Below are 9687 nucleotides of genomic sequence, written 5' to 3' on the forward strand. Positions count from 1 at the left end.
CCCCACCCCCCGCTGCCAAGGTGGGCCAGGAGGCTACACCAGTGGGGAGGGAGCACCTCTCCCCCAGGTCCTCTCCCCACACTGACCCTGCTGAAGGATGCGCCCAAAAGCCTTGCTGTGGCTGGAGCAGTTCCAGCGGCGGAAGCGGAACTGGAACTGGCACTCTCGAACCCCAAGCCGGGCGCCCCGGGCTAGCTCTGCCACCACTTCTGGCTCTGCCTGGCATAACTCGGCCTGCCGTCCTGCCAGCCGCCGTGCCTTCCTGCAGATGCTGGTAGGGTCCATGACCAAGGGGCTGCCCACAGCCCTGGGGAACAGAGAACAGCAAGTCAGGGGTGTTACTCCCAGAGGTTTGGAAGAGCATTGAGTAGAGGAGCAGGAATCCAACCTCCCCCAGCCATGGCCAGGAGCTGTAACATCTCTCCTCACCCTACACCCAAGTGAGACTGGGATTGTCCTGTTTGGTTCTCTTACCATTCCATGTCGGTGTCCCCTCTTAACTAGACTCTAGACTGAAACTGCTAAAGAGCAAGGAGTCAGCCTTACCCTTCTGTATACATCTTTATTAATAAATCATTATAGGGCGATTTATTAATAGAGTGGTGATTGAATCCTGCACAGCTAGTTTAATACTCTACTGAGCTACATCCCCAGCCCCTTATAGGATTTGACTCAAGCTGAAGGCAGCTGGCTCAGGGTTAAAATTCAACAGGGCAGAGCCCAAAAGGGAGACAAGGAAGAAATTAGCAGAAGAGAGATTAAGAAGGCTGTCAAAGCAAAAAAAAAATATGTGTCATAGAGACACCAAGGAGAGTAGGCAGTATCAGGGAGAGATCTGGTCTTAGTGGACCACAAGCTGGATGTGCCAGGCAGCCCTAATGAAAGGCAAGGACTATCTCAGGGACATAGAAAAGCTGTGAGATATCAGAATGTCTCGGGACAGAGCCTCTGAGGAAGCCACACCCCTTCTTTAGCCAAGTTTGTGTATAATGGGAGAGTTTGGGCCCTCCCACCCTGACAGCCTATATGACATCTCTCCCCATCCTATACTCAACTGAGATGGGCAGCAGAAGGAAGGAGCTGGGGACTGTGCCTCTAGAGCACTGTTGGGGAGTAGGTGACACCGACCCAAGGTCCATGGCTTTCCCAGGGCAGGATGGCAACAACCCAAGGTCTGTGTTCTGCAGCGACATAACCAATTGAGCAGTGGGGACCAGGGAGGTGAACTGGTGGGTGAAGACTTCATGGGAAGTCCCCTACGTGCTCAGAAATCTCTTCAGCCCTGCCTTCATTCTACCTGAGCAGAGAGCTGCCATTTGGTATCCATAGGTTGTCAGCCAGGAATTCACACCTGGGGGAAACAGCTTTAATCAGATAGCTCCAATTTGAACACTCAGCTGGGATCCCCATCTTAGAGGAGTACACAGGCAGAGCACTTGCTTGCTAGGGTAATTTGAGACCACCCCAGCAGAGGGCAGAGAAAGAACTCAACTTGAGGGTGGGGCTGGGGAGAAATGCAGAGGAAGTAGCTGCAGATGGGTGTTAAAGGTCAGGGTGGACTACTTTTCAGTTTTGCTTCCGTGCATATTCACCCCGCTGTCCCCATTTGCTCCACAAGCAAGCGCAGGCTGCCCAGGCATGTTCTGAGATGTAATAGTCTTAAATAGCAGCAAGAGGAATTTAGGTCTTAAGGGAGAGCTCTCAACACTCAGGTGCTTGGAGAGGTATTTGCAAGGAGAAGTAGAAGTTTGTTCCTTTAGAGGCTACACACACACACACACACACACACACACACACACACACACACACAGGATCAGGTCAGGCTGCTGTCCTCATCTTTATCTGCAGAGTTCAGGAACCAGACATCTTTTTTCAGGGGAGAGATTTACACACCTGAGCCTCCTCCCATTGAGCTGAGGACTTGCCTAGCACCAGTCCCAACACTTTAACAACTCTAGAGAAGTGACAGATTAAGTAGTGGGCCAACGCTAGGGCAGTCCAAGCTGGTTCCAGTGATCTTAGAGAGTTGATCTGTCCTTACCTGTCCATCCATTATCTATGCCTCCTCCATCTACCTATGCCACCTCACTATAAAAAGGATTTGAGTCACACATGGTGGCATATGCCTATATTCTCAGCACTGCGGAAGGTGAGGCAGGAGGATCACAAATTAGAGCCTAGCCTGGGCAATTTAGCAGTTTAGTGTGACCTTGTCTCAAAATAAAAATAAAAAGAATTGGAAATGTAGCTCAGTGCAAAGGCCCTGGGTTCAATCCTCAGTACCACAGTGGGGGCAGTATTTGAATCTGGATATGGTGACACATGCCTGCAATTCTAGCCATCAGGAGGCTGAGGCAGGAGGATCATAAATTCTAGGCCAGTCTGAGTTACACAGCATAGCGCTATCTTTAAAAAAGGGCGAGGATGGTGAGCAGCCTCTAGCCTGGTGTACAGGGTTGGTAGAAAAGACTATGAGCTTCTTTCAGGTTAGGCTGTCTTATATTTCTTCATCTCCCCAGGCAGATTTTTAGGTACCTAATTCATTCTCCCCTAATGTTTACTGTGAAAATTTGCATAGTATGAATTCTACATTACATATGAATAACAAGTGATATTGAACACCATGATAAATACCATTTAATACATGTTTCTAAATGAATGAATGAGCTAAGGAGAAGGTGCTCGCTCATGCCCAGGCCCCTGTCTATATATTTCATGACTCTCAATTGACTTCCTCAAACATTTTTTTTGCCCCTGGGATCTGGAAGCAGGGAGGAGGCCTCTGCAGCTATGCCGCTTCCCTGCCACCCCAGCGGCCTCTGCAAATTCATCTTCCCATCCCCAGGCCTCTGCTAAGTTCCTAGCCTGCCCCCACCCCTGCCCTCTGTGAACTCCTTACTGTCCCAAGGTTGACTGCTTTATCTTCCCAAGGTCAACCTCCCCGTTGTCCCTCACCTCTCCCTCCTCCTCCATGAGGAAAGCAGGAAGGACTGAGGACCGATGAGCAAAGCCCTCTTGACCTTGTCTGCTTCCCAGGGGCTAGAGATAGGAGAAGGCTCCTGGGGAGTATGAAGAGTGGGGCCCTTCGGGGGCTGGGGCTGGCCCTTCACAGGGTTGAGGGGCTGCCCCAGCCAGGACCCAGTCTGGATCTGGCTCCCAGCCTGGCTGGTTTCCTGGGAACTAGAGTTGTTTACGAGCTGATCAGGAGGAGGGATGGGCAGTGGTAGCAGCTAGAATCCCGGGGGACTAGATTGTTGCCTGCCCTGCTGTCCTTCCTCCCTTTCTAAAAACACAGGAGATGAAACTCAAGAAGGGGTATTAGAGGGGGCATTGGGTGAAACCCCGAGCCATGCTTCTGCACCCTGCTTTCTATCAGCTCTAGGTAGGCTGAGCCACTCTGGACAAATTAATTACCTCTTTGGGCTTCAGAAAAATGAGGAAGTAGCACAAGAAGCCTACATCCCCCAACTTTAACATTTGACCCTGCATCCAGAACCAACTCCCAAGGGTCTTCTCCTTTTACCTTCCTTCGGCTTCCTCTGGGAATGAACTCTGCTTTTTTGAAGGCCTCTGGGTTAGCACTGACCTGGGACTGGCACATGGGAGATATGTTCCTTTGGGGGAATTTGTAAGTATTAGGGTCTGAAGTGCAGTGGTGGTATGTGATATATAATATATAGGATTTGCAGTTGTAACCAAACTATCATTCCTGAGCATAGAAGAAAAATGAAGCTAGTCCTAAAAGAACTCATGATATAGACAAGAAGGGACAAGCCTGCAGCTGGTCACTCTAACTGGCTTGGTCTGCACAGAGAGTTCCCTCCCAAGGACTGTGGTTGGCAGGATCAGGGAAGTGGTATCTAGAGCCAGCCCCTTCCAGCATCTGTTGACCTCAGCCTCAGAGGCCCCAGGGTCCTGACCCAACCTACCTTTTCACCTCTGGATCAGAGGGCCAAAGGTAATGCCATGGCCATGTAGTGTAACCCTACCCACCTCACTCTGTTGCAGATGAGTGATAGGAGAAGAAAGGAGACAGACCCTAGCCATGGGGTGGCGGGAACCACTGCCTGCAAGAAAAGTTATGTGATTTTCAAAGAATCAACAAGGCTGGAGGGAAAGAGCTGTCTGAAACGTGGGAAGGCCTTGGGTGGCACCTTCCTCCCAGCATGGTTCTGCATCTTCCTGGAACTCAACACTCAATTCCTAGCCGCAGAGCCACCTTCTCTTCACCCCTAAGTCATCACAATCTTTGCCAGGATCTCTCCAAGCTCAAGCTTGTCTCTAATCCCATTGACCCTAAGGAGCCCCAGTGGCCCCCCATCACCCAAATGTCACTCATTTGGGGGCTCCTGTTAGCCTGCCAGCATGTTATCTCCTCAATTAGGGAGAAAATTCATTAAAGATAAAAATTTCACAAGTGGGCATGATGTCATCAGAGCCCACTCAGGGCTTTGAAGATCCATCACATGTAGGGTTGAATCTAGGCCCTGCCATTTGTTGCTGCATGATGTTGAGTCCCCAGCATGTGAATCTGGCACTTAGTATTTGTGAATGTATGGTAAGACTTCATCTTCTGAGCCTCTGTTTCCTCAGCTGGAAAATGGGAATGATAATACTGACCATCTTCCCTAGGGACATGTGCGGAGGACCTGTCCAAGTGCCTCTGCTCCTCTCATTCACACCCCATCCAGCTGTGGAACCTGCACAGTGCCAGGCAGGCTGCAGGCAGCACTTGGGGATTCCTGAGAACACTGTTTTGTCCAACTCTCGGCCCTCACTTCTCAGCCTAGATCCCTGTCTCCTCATCCTCAGCCCTGCCCAGGGACCCGAAGCACCTCGAGAACCACTCCCTGTCCAAAACCAACACTCCTGGTCACTGAGAGCAGAAGGGTCCCAGACCCTGTGGGTAACCAGCCACCTCTGTAGGGTCTCTCAGATGGCCTTCCTCAATTTCCCCACCCCACCCCCAAGATCCCAATAATGACCCCACCTCCCGAGAGCCAGCAGAGGGAGCCCTGAGCCCTGGGGCTGTGGGTGGGGGCTGTAGGGGGGTTGGGGAGCGGGGTGGTGGAGAGGGGGCAGAAAAATGTTGCCTGACGGCTGCTGAGGCTGCCGGGCCTGTGCCCGCCCGCCTGTCCTGTCCTGCTCTGTCTAACTCAGTAATTACTGCTCCCCTTCCCCCAGTCCCTACCCCCACCCCAACCACCACATCAAAGCCACTGATGCCCCAGCTCCGTTAACCCCTGCCTCCCCACTGCCCACCAGCTGCCCCCACTTTGCCCCTCCCCCACCCCACCTAATTTGGTTTCCTCTGTTCTTCCTCACTCTTCTCTCCTCATCATTCTAGGGAGAGCCAGGGGCTTTCCCTTCCTGAGGGACCTCACCATACAAAAGAACCTCACCATACAAAAGGGCTTGTTATTGGCCAGGGCTGCAAAGCAATGGGACACCTGGAAGAGAGGCTGTCACGGGGAGCACCCATCTGAGGGCAGGATGAGGGACCAGCAGGGGCATCTGGAAGGGCGCCCACCCCTACTGCATCCAAGGACGAGGAGCTGAGGAGAAGGCAGTCTCAGCCTTGGCTCTCAGCTACCAGCACTGAGCAAGGCACTGCCTGTTGCTGGAACTTCTGCTCTCACCAGTTGAAAGTATTAGACCAGGTGATCTCGCAGTCCTTTCTAGATCAAATTCTAGATTACATAGAGGGTTCAGAGCTGGTGGAACCAGCCAAAGCAGCCTCCTGGCGTCATTCCTCTCCCTCAACTCTGCCTCAGGCAGTTTCCAGCCTGGACAAGAAGGAGGTCCCAGGCTAGGGGGCGCTCTCAGTGGTCTGCAAAGGCAGCATCTGGTTCCCCCAGAGCCTCCAGCTTGGCCTGCCTTAGCCTGGCTGCCCGCCCTGTCCTGCCCTGCCCTGCCCTGCCTCAGCCCCTCCACAGCCACACTCCCCCATCAGAATCCTCATTCTGGAATCCCCCTCTCTAGGCCCTGGCGATTGAACCTCCCACTGACCTCCCCCCATCAGCTCCTGGCTTCCGATGAGAACTGGCCAGGAGAGGGCTGCACCCCCCAGGAAATGTCACAGTGCCAGGACTCTGGTGGGCCCAGGGCATGCTCTGGCCAAGATCGAGCCAGCCTCCTTTTGCCCCTGCCCTTTTCTGCTCACAGCCCCATTGTCTCCCTTGGGGGAAGCTGCCAAGGCGGGAGGCCTGGAGTGGGGAACGGATGGCCACCCTACCCTGAAGCTTGGCAGGGACCAACAACAGGACTGCCCATGAAGGGTCAGGGGCCCCAGATAGATACAGGATGGGAAAGGATGGCCAGACCCAGCCTGGGGCGGGTGGCAGCTGGGAAATCTGGGTGTCAGCAAGAGGCTGCGTCCTTTCCCTGCTCATCTGCAAGGCCGTTGTTGAGGCTGTCCTAGCTCCTGTTTCCTTTCCATACGTGAAGGGGGAGGCAGAGTGCAGGCAAGAAGGGAGGGGGCAGGGGAGAGACTATATGATGTTTTTCCTAGTAGAAAAAGGAGAGGGTTCGTTTCTTTAGAAAAAATTTAAACCGGAAAGAGGAAGAAAGAAGGGAACTGATTTGGCTCTTCTGTGGGAGTGAGCTATTTTCTACACGCACTGATTGAAGGTATAAATAAAGATGGGTCAGACGTTGTGAAGAACTTCCTGGGGGAGGACAGAAGGGAAGCAAAGGTGGGCAGTAAAGCTGGTGACCAGGAAGCCAGAACCTTTCCCTGTCTGCCCCACTCTCAGGACTGGGAGGTCTGCTGGGGCCAGAGGGTGGGCTGGATGGCCTGGAGGCAGTGGGCTGGAGGAGAAGACCTGGAGACAGGCTGGCCAGTGCCTGGAATTTGGAATTCTGTGATTCACAAAGATATGATTACAGATGGAAAGACACTCTGAGTGGTTGGAGGCAGGGTTTAGAAAGCACAAATTGCACTGGGCAGGGACAGAAAGGAAGGGAAGATGGAAAGGACATTTCTTTGGTCTCAGAGCAGATTTCACCACCTGGGTAATCCTCTCCAGGACCCTCCTTTCCCAACCAGGACAGTTAAGTCACCAAGAGGTCCTAGTGTCCTCTCTGCTCTCAGCCTGGCTTCTGCTAGAATATCAGTGGCTGCTGCAGATCCTGCTGCTTTCTTGTCCATCACTGGAGCTGTGGCTTGGCCAGCATCTTTAAGAAGCAGGGAGAACAGCACCAGCACCGCAGGTCCTACACATCCGGGAATAGCCTGGAAGCTCCCAGCTGAAGTGAAGTTGGGCATAGGGGTGGGAGTGACAAGAGTCAGACCTGGAGTGTAAGCAGAGCCAAAGATCATGCCAAAGGGAGCTTGGGCTCAGACCAAAAGAATGAAGTATCAGAAATAGAGGATAGGGAGGGGGCTGAGGCAAGTGGGAGGGGCAGGTTCTCTCAGAGACACATCTGAGTGAAGCATTCGCTGGCCACCTTATCACCCTGGCCCCTCACTCTTCACCCGGCTCACCCTGCAGCTGTGGCCATGAAGGCCTCTGTGTTCTCCCACACCTGCCCTCCTGCCCTCCTCCCCCACTCTCTGCCTCCCAGCTTCAGGGTCAGTCAGAGGGACAAGGCCCCTCTCCTGTTGTTGGCTTGGCTCCCACCCAGTGGGCCCTCCTGAACAAAGAAACCCCCACAGACACAAGACCCTGAAAGGTGAGTCCTCCCACTCAGCACCCCCATAAACCCATCTCTAGCACCTACGCTCTCTTGGGCCTCTGAGACCCTAGAGACAAAGGCCCTGCCTTCTGAGACCAGAAAAAAGAAAGCCCAGAAGAGGTGGTTGTCAGTAAAATGCAGTAACTGGCACAGCTGTCCAACACATGGGATACCATGGCACACAGGAAAGGTAATGGAGGGAGGATAGAGAGACAGCTTCATGCAGGAAGTTGTATTTTAATTGTAAGGGCACATGAAGAGGGAGGAGAGGGACCCTGTCCCCACAATTTGAGAAAGAACAAAGTGAGGAAAGGTATATCTGGAGGACAAAAGAGAGATCCCTAAGTTTTGCTTGAGATTCTACATTTTTAATTTAAATGACTCCCCTCTTACTCCTGGGGACCTTGGCCAGGAGAAGCTGGAAGGGTGAAGAGTATCTCTTCATGGCAGTCATTTTGCACGTATTCCCACCTAGTCCTCCCAGCAGACCTGCCAGTAGGGAGATGGTTATCCCTACTTCACAAGAGAGACCTTGTGAAGGTCTCATGATCACAGATTTAGCGGCTGAGATCAGACCTCAGGTCTGGCGATGTCAAAATTCCTACTTCATCAGGCGAAACCAAGATGAAAGGATGCATCTTCCCCGGGACCTGAGTCTCCTGGATTTCTCCCCTCACTGACACCTGTGAGGAATGTCTCTCCCACTTCACCAAAGGGGGACAGCAGCCAGGAGCTGACAGTGCGGCCATCTACTCTATTTCTCTAAAAGAAAGAGAGATCGGCCTGGCCCAACCCTCCTTCCAAATCCGGGGGTTAGGAGAGGACTGGAGAAGCCTGGAGGGTAGGAATCCAGCCAATGACTGGTGATATGCAAATAGACAATTCCCTGCCTTTTTAGGATTGGCTGATCTATCAGCACTATTGTCCCAATCCCGCCTCTCCAAACACTGAGCTATTCCTGGCCGGTGTTTGCACTCTGGGACTAAGAACGGGAAAAATTCTTCGGGATTTGGATCTCTGCGCTGTCCCGGCCGGCCTCGCACCCACCTTCCCTAATCCCTGCTCCACTCCAAGGTTTAAAGCTCTGGGAACCTACGCAGTTTACGTCTGCTTCAGCTAAGGCCAAGTCCAGAGGCCGAGTCTGGGAAGGCATCCCCATCCCTTGGCTAGCCAGGCCTCCCTCCCTTCTCTGAGGACCCTCCGGGGTCCCGTGTATCCTGCGATGCGCGAGTGTTTCATCCACGACGCCCTTGCCTTTCTTCTTCTTCTTTGCTAGGGAAAGAGGAGCTAGAGAAACTCAGAATCCTGACTCAGTTTCCCCTTTCTTGACACTACTTCACACGCTGGAAGATCCTGTAGAGAAGCGGGTGGGTTGGTGGGCAAAGTAGGTCAGAGAAGGGCAGGTGTCTAGACCCTGTCTGCCTCACGGCTCCTGCTTTGTTCCTCTCTTTTGCTCAGTTCCAGTCCCCGCTCCCTAATTCCAGGGCCCTCCTCACTCGTTCGCTGAGACTCTGTGATTACAGATTTTCTGCAGTAGTTACTTCCTACCTACCCGCCAATTCCTTGGTGATCTGAATAGAACACACGACTTAGGGGGAGGGGAGGACACGAGAGGAGGAAACTCAATACAGTGTGCCAGGGGTTGGAAACGTCAAGGTGGCACTTCAACAGCTCTCCTTGCGAGGAGCCAGGAGGAGAATCCCTGCACCTCTGCCCAAGGCCCCAAGCCGCTGCCCCGCAACTTGCATCCGAGACAGGTAGAGTCCCAAGGCAGCTGGAGTGCGATGCAGAATCCCCGACCGGGGCCAGGGGTCCCCATCCTCCAGCGCTGGGCCCGCGCCGGGACCCCCCATGCACTCACCACCACAGTCCGCCGACGTGCGCCGGACACAGGAGCAGCAGCAACAGCAGCCCAAGGCGGGAGGGCACCGGCGGCAGCATCGCGCCGGCTCCACAGCCGGGCAGGGGCGAGGCTGCGGGGTGACCCCGGCGGCGCGGCAGCCCGGGCTT

General features: G+C 53.5%; 1 protein-coding gene across 1 annotated transcript in view; it reads right to left on the bottom strand.

Moving 5' to 3' along the window:
• The window catches only part of Wnt6 (wingless-type MMTV integration site family, member 6), a gene marked incomplete at its 5' end in the record, with an annotated part of 12575 nt that extends 2888 nt beyond the window's left edge, over nt 1-9687 (bottom strand). The window contains 2 exon segments of the mRNA XM_005395621.2: nt 87-307; nt 9539-9687. Coding sequence (XP_005395678.1) covers nt 87-307; nt 9539-9618 — 301 coding nt within the window.

The sequence above is a fragment of the Chinchilla lanigera genome, unplaced genomic scaffold (genome assembly GCF_000276665.1).
Source record: "Chinchilla lanigera isolate Chin_1 unplaced genomic scaffold, ChiLan1.0 scaffold00052, whole genome shotgun sequence".
NCBI lineage: Eukaryota > Metazoa > Chordata > Mammalia > Rodentia > Chinchillidae > Chinchilla > Chinchilla lanigera.